The 18,156-nt window shown below is 44.0% G+C and overlaps 1 protein-coding gene across 1 annotated transcript in view; it reads left to right on the top strand.

Moving 5' to 3' along the window:
* Pi4ka (phosphatidylinositol 4-kinase alpha) overlaps positions 1-18,156 on the top strand; it is a 126,866-nt gene that overhangs the window by 41,632 nt on the left and 67,078 nt on the right. The window contains exons 10-19 of the mRNA XM_041678192.1: positions 2,150-2,246; positions 3,607-3,798; positions 4,420-4,520; positions 5,125-5,254; positions 7,160-7,292; positions 8,642-8,737; positions 9,265-9,448; positions 10,621-10,724; positions 14,219-14,387; positions 17,925-17,975. Of these exons, the coding sequence (XP_041534126.1) occupies positions 2,150-2,246; positions 3,607-3,798; positions 4,420-4,520; positions 5,125-5,254; positions 7,160-7,292; positions 8,642-8,737; positions 9,265-9,448; positions 10,621-10,724; positions 14,219-14,387; positions 17,925-17,975 (1,257 nt within the window). The remainder of the gene's footprint in view (positions 1-2,149; positions 2,247-3,606; positions 3,799-4,419; positions 4,521-5,124; positions 5,255-7,159; positions 7,293-8,641; positions 8,738-9,264; positions 9,449-10,620; positions 10,725-14,218; positions 14,388-17,924; positions 17,976-18,156) is intronic.

The raw sequence follows: 18,156 nt of genomic DNA, 5'->3' as shown, positions 1-18,156 counted from the left end.
TGTTGAAGTGCTCATCTTATTCCCACCCTAGTCCCAGCAAGCACACACACACACGCCCGCCTGCCTGCCCTAGCTCCTCTCATTCCATCACCACACATGCCTCTGACTGGTGCTCAGTGTCTCCATTTCACAGTCGGGAGGTTCATGAGGGTTAACTAATGTACCATGTCACACACTTAGGAAGCTTGCAGTCAGCCTGGGTCTTTCTGGAGTTTATCTTCCTTGCTTCTTTGTTGCTTTCAAAGCTGCAAGGTGTACTTTCTGGGACATGGCAGCCATGTATATGGTATGTATCTGAAGGACTTTTTAAAAATGTATTTGGAGCCAAGATCTGCTCTGCAGTTGGCATCAGTAAACTTTGATGTTAGTGTTTGTGGTGTGTGTGCTTGCTCTTGGTTAGTCCTGACTAAGGGACACGCTGTCATAACTTCAAGTTGCAGTCTGGTACTTTGCTGCAGGTCTTTCCTGTCAACCTGAGTCTTAGCTCTTGCACGCTTTTTATTTATTTTTTTAGTGGGGATATGGGTTTTTTTTTTGTTTTGTTTTTTGTTTTTCAAGACAGGGTTTCACTGTTGTAGCTCTGACTGTTCTGGAACTCTCTTTATAGAGCAGTCAGGCCTTGAACTCACAGAGATCCTCCTGTCTCTCACTCTCACTGTAGGTTGAGTTTGTGGTCTTTTCTTTCTTTTTCCTTTGAAGTTTATTTTTTTTATTTATTTATTTATTTCTAGGACCCTTTTCCCCATGAATGAACTAGGGTGATTTGGGGCAGCTTTGTTTGTTAATACTTTTAGACTTTAGAATAAATATCCTGTTGAAGAAATAGTTTTGTGCTAACAAACACAAGAAAAGTTTTAAATGGCCAGGAGTGGTGTACCCATTAGTCCCAGCCGATGTGCTCTACTTTCAGAGTTCCAGGAGAGCCAGGGCTATACAGTGAGACCCTACTTCAAACTGCATCCCCCAAAAAGAGTTGTAAATGTTGACCTTAGACATAAAACAATAGCAAACTATAGCTTCTAGGCCTAGAGAACTTGAGGAATGTGGAGGTATGTGGCTAGTGAGTGCTGTTGTTGTCCTTTGGACATGTGGCATGGGTGATTGAAAACCCTCAGTTGATCTCAACTCTGAACTTTGAGCTGCTCTTCCCTCTGCCCATCTCATTTCTTCATCTGTGCCCAGCAGAATGTCACAGGGACTGGTAAGGGGTGGTCATGAAGCAGAGACTGTTGATGGTGCTTGGTCACCAGCTCCCAACAGTGCCCTCCTGAATGCTTGGTGGCTCTCACACCCTCCCACCCCATGCTGCCTCCAGCTCCTCTCAGTTGGTAGTACCCAGACATTAAGGACTACATCTTAACTCACTAGGCCATGTCTTAAGGGTTTATTTTGTTTTCTCCAAGCACTACATTTCAGATTACATTGGTAAAGAATATTCAAGCCAGGTGGTGGCGGTTCACACCTTTAATCCCAGCACTTGGCAGGCAAAGGTAGTCAGATCTCTGAGTTCAAGGCCAGCCTGGTCTACGAAGTAAGTTCTAGAATAGTCAGGACTACACAGAAACCCTGTCTTGGAAAAAAAATTAAAATTAATTTTTTTGTTTTGTTTTTTTTTGTTTTTTGTTTTTTTTGAGACAGGGTTTCTCTGTGGTTTTGGAGCCTGTCCTGGAACTAGCTCTTGTAGACCAGACTGGTCTCAAACTCACAGAGATCCGCCTGCCTCTGCCTCCCGAGTGCTGGGATTAAAGGCCACCACCGCCCGGCCTAAAATTAATTTTAATTGTAAAATGTAGGCTAAATCTCGGAGTGCCCAAACTATAGTGTCATCCTTCAAAATGATTAGATTTAATATTAGATTCCCCTTCCATGTCTTTCATGTCCTTCATTTCCATGCCAGACCAAAGACAGTGAAATGTTAGTAGTGGTTTTTGTTGTTGTTATCGGTTTTTATAACATCAGGGCCAGGCATGGACCGCCTGTTTACTTTTGCCTTTTACTGAGAAGGATGAACAGGCAAATTTGAATGTCTGTTACAAGTTACAGCAAGTGGGTGCTCAGTTTACAATGTAGTTGCTTGCTGGGCTGTGTGCAGGACCAAAGCAGTTCGGAGAGTCTCTGCACTGTGGCTGAGTGCCTGTTTCCTCTGCAGACCAATCCCAGTGCTGACCTCTACTATACAAGCTTCAGTGATCCCCTCTACCTGACCATGTTCAAGATGCTTCGAGATACTCTGTACTACATGAAAGGTAAGGGTGTTGGTGGATGTGGGCACAGGGGGTGGTCCCTGGCCACTCTTACAGTCTGCTACTTGCTTTCTGTTTGTGCCAACTTAGAAATCACGTGTGAAAACAGATGTGGCTTATGGGTATAATCCTAGCTACTCATAAGGATGAGCTGAGCCCAAGGATTTGAGACCGGTCAGGGCAATATAGCAAGATCCCCGTAACTCCAAAAATAAAAGATCACATGTGAGCAACATGATCACATGACTGAACTTTAGAGGAAATAAGAAAATTTTAAAAATCTGGCCCTGATGGTAATACTGCCAGTGATGGCTGAAGAGTTGGTTTATTTCCTAATATGTTTTTCTATATACACTGTATCATTGTCCTGTGCATATAGTTTTACATATCAAATTTAGACATTTTAGAAAATAAAAGGTTTAACGTTTCCTCACAGTTTCTCATGTGTTTTTCCCATTCTGTTTCTTCATAACATTAAATGTTCCTCTTAAATATTTTTTGGTGACTACATAAATTTCTAAGATATAGATACATTATAATTTACTTAACTATTCCTAATCTAATTAAGAGGGCCCCTGAGAAATAGTCATATAGAGACCATAGCAGCAAAGGTTTGGGTTCCCTGGGGAGTTCATTAATGATGGCCAGCCCAGCCTGACATCCTAGAGTCCTTTTGCCTTAGCTGTCTGTTACTGGTCTGACCTCTGCCTATCACAGTGGTTCTGAAATTTTCAGGCCTCAAGGATGAGAATTAGGAAAATCACTGATCTTTCAACTGAATGATCCCATTGATGATATATCCCTTTTTAGGTATTTCTTTTCTTTCCTTTATTTTTTGGATTTTGAGACAGGGTTTCTATGTACAACAACCCTAGCTGCCCTGAATCTAGGTCTTGTAGATCAGGCTGGCCTCAAACTCATAAAGAGCTGCCCGCTGCCTCCCGAGTGCTGAGATTAAAGGTGCGCACCACTACCACCTCACTCTTTTTAGGTATTTCATATATTTGAGTTTTAGTTTTTGACAGCTTAAAAGATGTACTCTGGGCTTAGAGTATAGCTCAGTGTAGAGCACTTGCCTACAGTGTAAGCACCTGGCTTGATCCTCAGCACCACCAAACACCTGGTCTGACTCCAGGAGCACCCTTTTCCTCTGGCCAACAAACTATATGCTCTTGGGGAGTTATGACATAGCCTGTTCATGCTTGACCCTGCAGGCATTCTTAGAATCCCAGTAACCACCTCCAAGATCACCTTTGCTTTTGTTGAGAGGGAACAGCCTTAGCTGTTGGCGCCTGCTACTTATGTTATGGTGTGGCTCTTCCCATCTGTGACTATCCCCCACCCCAAACTTTCTTTCCCACAGATCTCCCCACCTCCTTTGTGAAAGAGATCCATGATTTTGTGTTGGAGCAGTTCAACATGAGCCAAGGGGAGCTCCAGAAGATTCTACATGATGCAGACAGGGTCCACAGTGAGATGAGCCCCCTCAAACTGCGCTGCCAAGCAAATGCTGCCTGCGTGGACCTCATGGTGTGGGCTGTGAAGGATGAGCAGGGTGAGCCCAAACTTCCCTTTCTGCATCCTATGATCTCTAGACCTACTCAGGAATCCCCCTATGTGTTTCCCAAAGTGACTTCTAGAATGCTTGGCCCAGGCATTTGCTGTCCTGTCCTGCAATGTAAGACAGTGGACCTGGGAGGAAAGGGAAGCCCAAGGCCACCAAGCCTGTACATTGTCTCTGGTGTTTTTCGATGGATCTTTAGACTTTGCTCTGGAGAGATGGAGGTTCATAACTGGAGGGTAAGAGGCTGGTGGGGGAGTCTGGGAAACATTTTTGCTTAGTAGAATGCTGTGAAACAAAAGGGTCCCACACACAGAGACGATAACGTAGATTCACATCATGTGGGTGCCTGCTTCAAAACTCCCAGTGTTATCTCTCAGTGTTAATACCTGTAACAGGTATTTGTGTGGGCTTTACTAAGTCCTGTGCTTAACCAGTAAGAACATATTTTCTGGGGTTGGGAGATTTAGCTCAGTAGTAGGCCCTGGGTTCAGTCCTCAGCTCCAAAGGGAAAAGAAAGAAAGAAAGAAAGAAAGAAAGAAAGAAAGAACGAACTTACTTTCTGAATCTTGGGCTGTAGTGATTATTTGTATCTGCTTCTGATTTTAAATTAAGGTGCAGAAAACCTTTGCATCAAGCTGTCTGAAAAGCTGCAGTCCAAGACATCCAGCAAGGTCATCATTGCCCATTTGCCCTTGCTAATCTGCTGCCTACAGGTCAGTCTCCAGAGATTCCCATTCACAGGTGCCCTTACTATTGCTCAGGCTGTAGCTGATTCTCCAGAATCAAACAAAAGGCAACAAAGTTGTCCTTTAAGATGTCTATTAGATTCGGCTGTGAACTGAGGGTAGGCTTTTCTGGATAGGGCCGTGCATTTCTGCAAGAGCTGCTTGCCTTGAAGAGGACCTGTGTTCCTCCTTGATGTGAGACTGCCTTGCATATAATCAAGGCGAGCAGGTCATAGACACAGGGCCTCACAGAGAGATGCCCTGGTTATAATGCTCACTTTTGCTTAGCTAAGACTCTCCTTGATATAGACCCTATTGACTCCATACCTTCCATTGCTTAACAGCCTATTCTGTACCTTAATGTATTTACTTAGACACAAACAGTCTTAGAGATATATATATATATATATATATATATATATATATATATATATGTATGTATATGTCTTGATTGTTGAAGAATTAGTACCATTTCCTTCTCTTAACCCATGAGCAGGTAGTCTCTGGGAGCTTTGACTTCAGAAGTTTGGGTCCATAGGGCCTTGTGGATGATTCTTTCCAGACAGCATGATGGATTGATGTTGTGTTGCAGGGTTTGGGCCGCCTGTGTGAAAGGTTCCCAGTGGTGGTACACTCAGTGACACCATCTTTGAGAGACTTTCTGGTGATTCCATCCCCAGTGCTGGTGAAACTCTATAAGTACCACAGTCAGTACCACACAGGTAATAGCTCTTGTAGCTGTTTGCTTTCACGCTTTGCTCTTTGCTCTTTGAGGGCCTACCACCCAGCTCCCAAATAAAGCACATGGAGTGGAGCCTTATTCTTAATTATGAATGCCTGGCCTTAGCTTATTTCTTGCCAGCTTTTCTTAACTTAAATTATCCCATCTACCTTTTGCTTCTGGGCTTTTATCTTTTTCTATTTCTATATATCTTTCCTTCTTGTTCTGTGTCTAGCTGGGTGGCTGGCCCCTGGAGTCTTCCTCCTTTTCTCTCACTCCTCAATCTTCTCTCCTCAGGTTTCTCCTCCTATTTATTCTCTCTGCCGCCAGACCCACCTTTCCTTTCTCCTACCTTACTATTGGTTGTTCAGATCTTTGTTAGACCTGTCAAGTCTTTTAAACAGGCAAAGTAACACAGCTCTATAGAGTTAGACAAATGCAGTATAAAAGAATGCAGGACATCTTTGCATCATTAAACAAATGTACACATTTCCAACTCATATTCCACAACAAGCTCATCTTCAGCATTCAGAGCTTCTGGATCTTTGTGAGAGGGGCCATGTAACTATTTGAGTTCTGACCATACTTGTTTGAGCCTTTCCTCTCCTCTACATCTTTCCTTCTGTCTCTGTTCAGATCCCCATTCCCTAGGACTCAGGCCTTCTTTGCCTCCTATTGAAGGGCTCAGAGCTGGGCTGGAAGTCTCATGTACACTGCCTCATTTGTTCCACGCTGCCCCATAGAGGATGCAGGTTCAGAGCAGATCTTCTCATATAATAGTAATTAGTGCAGATTGATTAGTTGACTAACTAATTAATTAGTCCAGCTTCCATGGATGTGAGGCACTAATGAAGAAACCCAAACCTAGCCATCAGAAGACTTCCTCAGTCTTATAGTAAAGACACACAAACAGAAGAAAAAAAATCCTTGATTCATAATTGTAATGTTTTCAAACTACCTTTTGAATTAGTCATTTTAACTTTGTTAAGGAATGATGTAAGTGTTTAAGTTTGTGCTTATGATCTCCCAGGCTTCTGTCACGTGCACCATCAGCCAAACACACACTTACCTGCTTTGTGCACACTGCTTGGACGAGACAGGACTTCCTCACTGAGCATCAAAGCTACATTCATGTGGATATTTGTTATTTATGTTGTTGTTGTTGTTGTTGTTGTTGTTTGGGACAGGTCTCTCTGCATAACCCTGGCTGTCCTGGAACTCACTATCAGGCGAGCCTTGAATTTACAGAGATCCACCTGCCTCTCTCTGGAATGCTGGGATTAAAGGTGTGCACCACCATGCCTGACTTTGTCATTTTTAAAAAATGGTTCTTAAAAAATTGCTGAACTTACTTTATAAGCAAGTTTAACACTTTTTTCCCATTTTTTAAATTGATTTTTATTGAGCTCTACAGTTCTCTCTTCTCCCCTCCCCTCTTCAACCCTCCCCCAAGGTCCCCATGCTCTCAATTTACTCAGGAGATCTTGTCTTTCTCTACTTTCTACTTCCCATGTAGATTATATCTATGTAAGCAAGTTTAACACTTTATAAACCATCTGTCCTTTTGATTTAAACATGTTCCTTCACCCTTTCTGTTGGTCTCAGACTCTTGACTTTGAATGTTTGGTCTGTTTAGTAAGCCAAGCATGGTGGTGCATGCCTTTTAAGGGGGCAAGCATGGTCCACATAGTGAGCTCCAAGCAGTCCAGGGCTGCATGGTAAGATCCTGTCTCAGAAAAAGAAAAAGGAAGCAAGCCAGTGGGTAAGATGTGGTTGGATGTTTGCATGCTTGTTTTCACAAGCTAAAAATAAAGCCTACTATCTTGTGGTCTTAGATTGAGACAAAGAAAGGGATGAAAGTAAAACTAAATCAGACACAAGTTTGAATTTGAGTTTTTACTTTTAGTTGCTGGCAATGATATAAAAATCAGTGTCACCAATGAGCATTCCGAGTCAACTCTAAATGTCTTGCCGGGTAAGAAGAACCAGCCGTCCATGTATGAGCAGCTCCGGGACATCGCCATTGACAACATCTGCAGGTGGGAGCTTTAACTAAGGAAGGGGAGGGGGAGCTAAGGAGGCAAAGTCTCAATGCAAAAGGAGTGAAGTTATCCTTTTCATTTAAAGCTTGTTTCTATTTATTGTATATTTATAAAAAGAATTGTTTAGTTTTTTTTTTTTCAATAAAGCTGCCTGCCTTTTCTTGGTCAGAAAAATAAAAGCTGCTTATTAGAGAAAAATTGTAGTAAATGTAGGATTTATTTCCCCATTGGCTCATCTTCCAAAGTAACGTGTAATTATATTTTTTCTGTATAATATTTGATATAAGTCAGAGATTTTATACTTACAGGTCTTTCTTTGGACTACCAGCTCCCCAATAATGACACTTCTTATTAATTATGAAAGAAAGCTTGGCCTTAGCCTAGGCTTTTTCCCAACTAGCTCTTAAAACTTAAATTAACCTGTTTAAATTAATCAACATTCTGTCTCTTGGCTTGTTCCCACTCCTCAGTACAATGCTTCCCACTTCCTTTGTCTGACTGGTGAATCCCCTGCCTTTCAATTCTTCCAAGTTTCTCTCGTCCCAGAAGTCCTGCCTATCTTTTTCTGCCTAGCTTTTGGCAAGTCAGCTCTTTATCAGACCAATCAGAACATGCCTCAGCAGAGACATGTCTTCACACAGTGTGATCAAATGTCCCACAACAGCTTTTACTGATATTTTCAGTAAGATTAATTGTTCTTTGCTGTGGAGACTTGCTGCATGCTCTTGCTCTCTAATGTGCATGAATGTGTGCCTCCTTTTGAATTCTGGCTTCTCATTCTCAGTATGCCTTAAGAGCCAAACAGATGGGGCAAGCAGGATACACCTGAGAAAGAAGGCTTCACGTTCTTGGGGGCTTCTAAAGGTTCCTATTTTCTGAATAACATAAGCATCTCTCCTTAATAAAACACCCTGGTAGGGAGCAGAGATGCAGTTTAGTGGCAGGACATGTGCTTTGCCTTTGTAAGGCCCTGAGTTAATCAGCAGGGGTCAGGGGCTTGGTATGATGTTCCCTCAGCTGTCTGGGAGTCAGTTGCTATGAATGGTAAAGGAAGTGTGAAATTGGAATTAGCATGGTTACATTATTCTGAAGGAAGCTGTTCCTTCAAAACTGGCAAAGTGATTTAAGTTATTGTTTCCAGAAGAGATACTACCAAGTAGGTGAAGTTAGCTATAATTCCTTAAATTCATTCTATAGAATGGCTTTTCATTCAGGTTTCTGGAGTAGAAACTTCAGAGCTGCTATGTAAAATGTTGTACATCTTGGCAAGGAACAAACCAAGCAGAAAAACAAAACCATTCCGTTTTCTTAACACCTGATGTCACCTGGACTTATTTGCTGCACAGGTGCCTGAAGGCTGGCCTGACCGTGGACCCAGTGATAGTGGAGGCCTTCCTGGCTAGCCTCTCCAACCGACTGTACATCTCCCAGGAGAGTGACAAGTATGTGCCTATCATTTGGAAGCGTGGCTCTGCTTTGCAGGCTCAGTCACTGTGTTGTGCCTCTTCCCTGCTCACAGTGTAGCCACGCATTGGGTCTGCTGAAGGGTCAAGGTCAATCTTACCCTCAAATGTACATTCTGGACCCTGTGCTGGAGTGAAAGTCTGGGTCTCTGTCTCTGAATGCGGTGAGAGACCACTGCAGTTCCTTCAGTTGCTTCTTCAAGGCCATGGTGAACAAGGTTGAGGCTGTGGTCTCTTGTTTTGTTTCACCACTGCATGCCTCGGAGCTGCTTTACTTTTGGAGGGTTTTTTGTTTGATCGTTTTTTTTTGTTTGTTTGTTTTTTGTTTTTTCGAAACAAGGTTTTTCTGTGGACCCCTGACTGTCCCGGCTGTCATTCCATAAACCAGGCTGGCCTTAAACCCAAAGATCCACCTGCCTTTGCCTCCTGAGTGCTGGGATTAAAGGTGTGCACCACCACGTCCAACTCTCAGAGCTTTTGAAACACCTCTCTTCTTCCCCCCATAGGGATGCTCACTTGATTCCTGACCATACCATCCGTGCCTTGGGACACATTGCAGTGGCTCTGAGAGACACCCCAAAGGTCATGGAGCCAATTCTGCAGATCCTGCAGCAGAAATTCTGCCAGCCTCCCTCGCCGCTTGATGTTCTCATCATCGACCAGCTGGGCTGCCTGGTTATCACTGGAAATGTAAGGAAAAGCCCTACAGTGAGGCTGGAGCTGGAAACCTTGATTATAAGGAGTAGAAAATTGCACTGTTAATGCACCTTGAAACTAAGCTAAATTCTCACAGTGGTTTCAGCACTGTAGGGAGAGAATTTTTTTTTTTTCTTTTTTTTTGGTTTTTCGAGACAGGGTTTCTCTGTGGTTTTGGAGCCTGTCCTGGAACTAGCTCTTGTAGACCAGGCTGGTCTCGAACTCACAGAGATCCACCTGCCTCTGCCTCCCGAGTGCTGGGATTAAAGGCGTGCGCCACCACCGCCCGGCTGGAGAGAATTTGTAGTCAGTGGTTGTATCACTCTCTGGAAACTCATTTCTTATCAACGTAGCTAGCATAAAATTGGGTCTAAATAAAAGCTACTTCTTTCCTTTTGATTTGGATTTTCTTAGAGCTCTAGAAATAGATCTTAGACAGGAACCATGATAAATGCCTGTAGTCCCAGCACTTAGGAAGTAGAGACAAAAGAATTCGGAATTCAAACCCTTGTCTCAAAAAAAAGGCCAGAAATGCATACTATTCTTCTAGAAGACCCGAGCTCAGTCCTAAGCTCCCAGTCAGGTGGCACAGAGTCCCAAGACCTCAGCTCTAGGAGGTATGTATGATGCTCTCTTCTGGCCTTGGAGGGTACCTGCATCCCAGGCACACACTCCTGTGCAGACACCCACATATATACATAATTTCAAAATAGAATCTTAAAGCAATAAAATATTGTCCAGGCATGGTATGTACACCTTTAATCCCAGCACTTGGGAACCAGAAGCAGGAGGATTTCTGTGAGTTCAAAGCCAGCTTGCTCTATATAGTGAGTTCTAGGCCTGCCAGGGCTTCATAGTAAAACGCTGTATATAAACCAGTCAATCAATAAAATAAACATAGCTGGCAAAGATGACTTGGTGGGTAAAAAAGACTGCTGACAAGCCTGTGGACTTGAGTTCAATCTCTGGAACCTGAGTGATGGAAGGAGAAAATTAAAATGTTTTCCTCTTACCACCATATACATGTCTTAGCACTTAAACACACACATGCATACAAAAGTATGCCCTGCATGGTCCTCCCTGGGTGATGACGGGAGGGGTCTTCCCATGTCTAGGAGTGGCCTCAGGGATTATGGATGGTGACAGTATCTCCTGCTCTCTTCCAGCAATACATTTATCAGGAAGTCTGGAATCTCTTTCAGCAAATCAGTGTGAAGGCCAGTTCAGTTGTCTATTCGGCCACCAAAGATTACAAAGACCATGGCTACAGGTAATTCTATACCTCTTTGCTCTAGAGCTTGACAACATTTAACTGTGTTTGAGGAAAGTTTGAGGATTGGCCTGTGGGTGTTAGCCTTCTTACAGAAGCTATATGCTATAAATCAGTGTACATGCAAGGCAGCACATAAAAACCACACGTGGCAGCAGTTTGTTCTGAGCTACACCTATGGCCCTCTGCTCTGCTCCATTCTCTGCCACACAGGCCCATAAAGCACATCTAGGTGACCTGCTTCTTAAACATAAGCAACATGCCAGCTACACCTGAAATGTTGCCCTGTGTCTTGCTTTAAATAACTGCATAGTACCACACTGTGCCAAGATTCTAACCAGTTTAGTTTGGGTATTGGGTAGTTTTCTAGTTTCCATACCAGAAGGTACTACATTGAATAAATAGTGTAATAGCTATGGAAAAGCTATGTGAGTATGCTTTTTTTGTTTGTTTTGTTGTTGTTGTTTGTATTGTTTTTGTTTTTGAGGCAGGGTTTCTCTATGGAGCCCTAGCCATCCTGTAACTCACTCTGTAGACCAGGCTGGCCTCGAACTCACAAAGATCCACCTATTTCTGCCTCCTGAGTGCTAGGATTAAAGGTGTGTGCCACCACCACCAACCTGTGAGTGTGCTTTTCTTAGGTTAGATTTTTTAAAGTAGGATTTGAGGACTGGAGATTTAATGCAAAACAATTGGCCACCAGCAAGTATAAGGCCCTAGGTTTGCTTCTTCGCATTCCCCCCTCAAAAAAAAAAAAACCCATGTGCAGGGTTATTGAGGCAATTGGAATTTGGAGGCCCAGGGAACAGACGTTTATATCTTTGCGCACTCTGTATTTGTACAAAGCCTGGCCAGTTTTCCTTGGCAGACTGAGAGATGCTTCTTGACTTTACCCAGAATGCCATGAGGAAGAGCCATGTCTCTTCATGTTTGAAGGATCTCACAAGAGGTTGTCAGATCAGAAGAGAGAGAAGGCAGGAAGAAAAGTCAGACAAAGACGTGAGACTGGTGCAGAGCCGAGCACCCCTGTGTTGGCATTACTGTTCCTAGTCGTCAGTTTAGTGGGCAGCAGTGCAGCCGCCTTGCCTCAGTAAATGCTCGGCTTGTCCATGCCTGGTTTCTTCACCTGCCAAAGAGTACGTCTCATTGTGTGAGCAGTGAATAGAGATGTATGTGCGGGTCTGTGAGCCAGACCACCCTGAGTGCACCTATCTCAACTGATCCCAGAAGCTAAGCGGCGTGGGTCTGTTAGGACTTTGGTGGGAGATTATATACGTGCAAGTTCTTGACCAGTGTGAGCTCTTGGCATTGTTACACAGTTGGTCTCCACCGACAGGTAGGAAATGTTAAAACCAAGACATGCATCTATCCTGTCCATGTTCAGATTTTCTCATCAGCATTCTCCAAATAATAAAATATCTCCAGCGCTGGGAGAGGTGATACACACTGTAACACAGCCGCTTAGGAAGTTGAGGCAAGAGGACTGAGAGTTAGAGGCCAGCCTGAGCCACATAGCAAGTTCTGCTACATAGTGAAATCCTATCTTTAAAAAAAGAACAACCCAACACTAACAACAACAGCAACAAAAAAACACTTTTTGTGATATTTGCATTGTAGTAAGCACTAGGGTAATTATGAAATGATTTAAAGTATGCAAAAATGTAGTCATAATATATGCAAATACCATCCTAGTTTATTTACCTTTTGTTTATTAGTCTTGCTGTGATAGCTCAAGTTTCCTCGAACTTATGATACTCCTGCCTCCACCATCTAAGTGCTGAGATTACAAGTGTATGTTATTTGCTATTACACCCAGCTACCACACCATTTTAAATGAAAGGATGTTTTATATCCTAGGGAGTTTTGCAGCCAGTTTCCCATGGGTAGTGAGGAACAGTTGTATCAGTGTTTTCTCACTGCCACCATTGTGTGTCCAGACTATAAACAATCTGAGGACTAGATTGGGGTCCCATCCAAACTTGCCTCCCTTCTTCTGTCCATCCTGGTGTCTGCACTTCTTTTCCCATGTTGTTCCCTTAACCTGGGACTCCTTGTCCTTGGGTACCTCCTGCTCTTTGACTGGCTCCCTGCTGGCCTCTTTCTGGCCCTTGTTCTGATTTTGCTGAGCTCTGACCTCACTTTGTGCAATTCCTGCTAATCTCATGCTACAGTTTCTTCAGTTTCTGGTCGAAATTGCCATTTTTCCCCATAAAGCCTCTTATTGCCATTAAAATGATTTGTCAATCTGAGGCTGTGGCTCAGTGTTAGAGCACTTGCCTGGCATACACAGGGTCCTGGGTTCCAGCCCCTACACACACACACACACACACACACACACACACACACACACACAAAACCTCCCAAGTTTGTCTTCTCACCAGTAGGAACATTTGATAGCTTTTGTTCCCCTAACCTGCCAGGCTTTACCTAACTGGGAAAGGAGTGCCTTTTGTCGTGACTAGCATTTGCTAGGGACCAGCCTGTTCAGTGCTTAACTCCTCCTGCTTATGAAGAGGGAATTATTATACTTGTTTCACACAGGAAGAAACCAAGACTCAAAGGCCTATGTGCATCAACTAGTAACACACCATGCCAATATCAGAGCTGCTGATTGCAAAGCTGCAGAGGCCTGGCCCCTGACACCTGGCTGAAGGGGCAACATCAGTTTCACTCCTGGGGTTTATGTAGGATGTCCATAATCCAGAGGCAGGTGGTCCTGGGACTCTGTATCATGAGTTCTAGTTGGTTTTAATAAATAAAACCCTAGAGTCAGATATTAGGGGGTGAAAACTGAGAGATCAGAGAAGCAGTGTAGTCAACGCTAGAGAGGCCTTTTACCTCTACCAAATCTTCAGACTAAAGGGGCGATCCTCAGACTGCATACTCATACTGACGCCTCAACAAAGCTTGCCTGAAGATCAGGGTGACCTTGAACTCACAGAGATCTATCAGGGAAAGGTGTGTGCCACCACTGCCTGACCTCTGTGGCTAACTAGTGGCTTAGCTCTGCACTCTGCACTCTGATCTTCAGGCAAGCTTTGTTTGCTAGATTACTAACATAATATCACTACAGGACTCCTTCGTGTTCACTGCCTGCTGCTAGTAATGTCAGTCCCAGAGTTGTGGGGAGCACTGGTGAGAAGCTAATCATCAGGAGTAGTGATGTTTGGGTTTGATTTGAAGGAGAATAACAGAACTCAAGCAGAAAAGTCTAGAACTGAGTAATTCTGCATCCAGATATTCAGTAGGCTTTTAATGGTCAGAGGAAAATCAGGGTCCCTGGTATCTAGCTCCTTGAATCAGATTCTGGGTCAAGAGGTCCGTAGTAATTTATTCAGCCATTTACTTTCAGGGTCTGTTTGTCATGACGATGGCATGTTCATAACCTTTTGGGAGTTCCTTGTGCATGGTGAGGCAGGCCAGACCAACTTAGAGCCAGTGTTTCTCCCTCCAGAGGGCTCAGCAGTGGGTTTGCCTTTGTTCCTTTTCTTTAGGCACTGTTCCCTAGCAGTGATCAATGCCCTGGCCAACATTGCAGCCAACATTCAGGAAGAACATCTTGTGGACGAGCTGTTGATGAACCTGCTGGAACTGTTTGTACAGCTGGGCCTGGAGGGGAAAAGAGCCAGTGAGAGGGCGAGTGAGAAGGGCCCCGCCCTGAAGGTAGGAAGAAAGAGGTTGCTGGGTTTTGAGGCATTGTCTTGGCTGAAATATGGTGCTTTCTGTGTTAAATTATTTACTTTTTAAATTTTTGATTCTGTGGCTCAAAGCCAAGATTTCACATATGCTAAGTGTGTGCTCCACCACTGAGTTACACCCTACCACCTGTTAGGTGGTTTAAGAACATCTGGAGAAAACAAGAAGAAGGAGAGTGGCTTCTCACTCAGGGTGCTGGTGGGGTAGGGAGGGGTGTGGCTTCCTCACCAGACTGCATCTGGCTTGTATCAGCTCCAGGGGCAGCGGCAGCAGCATGGGCTTCTTCCCGGCAGCTTTCTCCCTGTGTCACCATATGGAAGCAGGTGAGAGTGTCCTGGTCTGAGCCTATGCTGAGGAACCTTACATGCTGCCATTGAAACATACGAAGGACCATCCTTTATCTGCTGTAAGACTGTTCTAGAAAGGCAGGTCCCCATGGACAGACAGAAGGCTACCTTTTAAATGTTCAAATTGATTATTTGGGGGTATTTAAGACGGGGGGGTCTCTCTTACCACATCATCTCCCCACTAACAGCAAACCTCCCATGTTTCCATTTTCATGCTCTTATACTATTCCCTCCCTTTCAATGTTACTACATTCAACCACTGGGGGCCAGGTATTGTCACCAGTCAGGGTCAGCCCACTTACTGTAAAGAACGAGGCTGTCAATAGTGTAGGCTTTACAGGCTCAAGACAGTTTCTGTTGCAACAGCTCCACTCTGCTATGGTAGCTGACAGCAGCTGTAGGCGTGTGCAAGAGACAGTTAATGATTACGATTAGGCCCGTGGGCTGCAAGGGCCTGGTTGCAGCTGTAGGCTTATGCAAGAGACAGGTAACGGTTAGGATTAGGCCCGTGGGCTGCAAGGGCCTGGTTGCAGCTGTAGGCTTATGCAAGAGACAGGTAATGGTTAGGATTAGTCCCGTGGACTGCAGGGTCCTGGCTGTTGTTCCAGGTGAGGAGGTCAAGTAAATAAGATAGCACCCTCTCCTTGAGAGGCTTTGGGGAGCACAGAGCATAGCAGTCCAGCAAGGAGCACTTTAGACTAGGCTGGTCAGAAATGCTTCGCAGAGGTGGTATCTGAGTTGACATCTTTGTGGAATCCTTCCTGTGAAAGCCTTGGTCAACGAGTAGCTGATACCAAAAACAAAACAAAAGAACCTGCTTAAGATCTTGTCCATAGTTACTGGACAAGGCTGGACATGACTCAGTGGTTAAGAACATTGGCTGCTCTTCCAGTGTACCCGGGTTCAATTCCCAACACCCACATGGCAGCTCACACCATCTGTATCTGTAACTTTGGTACCAGGGGATCCAATGCCCTCATACAGATATACATGCAGGTAAAACACCTAATGCACAACAAATAAAAATAAATAAATAAAAGAACTTGTCTATAATTCAGCCATGTTCTTCTGACCAGTCTATCAAGATTCCCAGGCTGGTGACTTTCCAAGCTCTCAGGAGAGACTTTAAATGTCAGTAGATGGGAGAGAAGGGCTGGTGATGCAGGGAGGTACTAAACACTTGAGGAAGTGTGTTTTCTTTCCTTCCTACAAGAAATGGACCAGTGCCCACTGACCTACTGCGATCTGTGTTCACTCCTGTTTGCTTCCTCTTGCCACACTTTCCTATGGAGTCTCAAGACTCCTGGGATTTAATGCTTATTCACAGGCTAGAAGAGCAACACCAGAATTCTATTTCTCCTAAGTACAGAGGTAGGAATCCTATTCTTTGTAGAGTAGTTACTGTTTGCCAAGTATTTATTGAAATAGAACCTTCTTGGGTAAGGAGAGCCTGTAAAAGTGAGAGGAAGACACTGGCTCGTGACTACCTATAACTGCCAGATGTGATGGTGCATGCCTTTAATCCCAGCCCTCGGGAGGTAGAGTACCAGCCACTAGCCTAGTCTGCATAGCAAGTTCTAGGCCAGCCTGTATTCAAAAATTAAAAAAAAAAAAGTTAAACTAAGACCATGGAGGGGGCTCTACTCCATTGTGTAGCTCTGAGACTTTGGGTCTTCCAGTTCAGAGCAAAGAGGACCAGTGCTTATCTGCTACAGCCCAGGAAAACCAGATTGGGATTCTGTCTGCATCTTCTCAAGTGACCATATGACTTTGCCAAGATTTGCTCTGATTCTTGGTGAATCTCCCCAGAAGTTAATGCAAGAAAGGCATTCGGAACACTTCCAGGTCACAGTGGGGTCCTCAGTGCTATCTGCTATCACTGTTATAGATACAGTGCATAGTTCATTCTTCTAAAGTTTGGCACCATTGTCTGCCGAGTCCAGCATGGCTTGGTTCTAAAAACCTGACTGGAGCAGTGAGGGAATAAAGAAGGGACACATACACGCATAGAAGTTGAGGTCAGGGAGGCTGTGCTTGCTTTAATGGAGCACTCCTACTCAGCACCCCAGAACCTCTGTGTATTTATTGTGTCTAGCACAGGGGAGGGTCTTTATTTTTATTTATTTATTTTGGTTTTTCAAGACAGGGTTCCTCTGTAGCTTTGGAGCCTGTCCTGGAACTAGCTCTTGTAGACCAGGCTGGTCTCGAACTCACAGAGATCCACCTGCCTCTGCCTCCCGAGTACTGGGATTAAAGGCGTGTGCCACCACCGCCCGGCAGGGGAGGGTCTTTATAGATGGCCATCTCAATCACTCAGGAGTAAGAGGCTGCTGCTGCAGGTCAGTTGTCACAGTGTCCTCATTTGCACTGAGACGAGAGGATTTGCCACTCCCATGGGATCTGAGACGTTAGGTCCTTGACAGCTGTGCCCGAGTCAACAATACACATTTGCTCAGGGCTTCCTTAGCTCCCCACAAGTGTTTGTTGCAGTTTAGCCAGATTTTTGGGCCTATTAGAGAACTTAACCATTTAATTATTAAATCTTCTGGGATTTCCTAACTTATAGAAAAGTTACAGAACTTAGTAAGCAAAAAGCCATAATCCCTCTACTTAGGTGCTTTGGCATTTTCTCTGCTTGTGTATATTACCTAACTATAATTGAATCAGAGGGTCCTCAAACCCTCATTTGTTTTCATTTAAAATTTCTGTCAGCACTCTTCCAAGGTGAGTAATTTTTTTTTCAAAAAGTTGTTTTCTTAGTGACTATGTCACACTAATGTAAATTGCACTATTTATTCAACCATAAGTTAATGGTTTATATTTGACATTTAAGTTGTCTCTGTCCACCTCTCACTGCAGCTATTCTAGGGCTAAGGGTGTGGCCCAGTGGCAGAGTACTTGTGCAGTGTGTGCAAGGCTCCAGGGTTGGTCCTCAGCACCATGTGCACAAACGTGAATTATGCAGCGTGGGGACTAGAGTTTATAGTTTAAGTGCTTAGCATGGGAAAGGCGCCAGAACCAAAGAATGTGACAGATGGGTGTCTTTATACACCTATGAATATGCCTCGTTGTTTTTCTTAGGTTAGGGAATCCTAGTCTGTACAATACTGTTGGGTTTTTTTTGTTTGTAAAAGAAATGTTTTTGCTATTTTCCTAGGCTTCCAGCAGTGCGGGGAATTTGGGGGTGCTCATTCCTGTAATTGCTGTGGTGAGTATTCACTTGTCAGATGATTTAAGTTCCAGCTACTCATGTTTGAGTCAATTCCTTATAAAAATGCTTTCTAAAATCTCAGTAATTCTGCTGAGCAGAGGGCTGGAGAGATGGCTCAGTGGTTAAGAGCATTGCCTGCTCTTCCAAAGGTCCTGAGTTCAATTCCCGGCAACCACAT

This window comes from Microtus oregoni, unplaced genomic scaffold (genome assembly GCF_018167655.1).
Source record: "Microtus oregoni isolate MIOR12 unplaced genomic scaffold, Mior012 000029F_ref0000214, whole genome shotgun sequence".
Classification (NCBI taxonomy): Eukaryota; Metazoa; Chordata; class Mammalia; order Rodentia; family Cricetidae; genus Microtus; species Microtus oregoni.
Note: the sequence above shows the minus strand (reverse complement) of the source record. Positions and strands in the feature narration are given on the sequence as shown.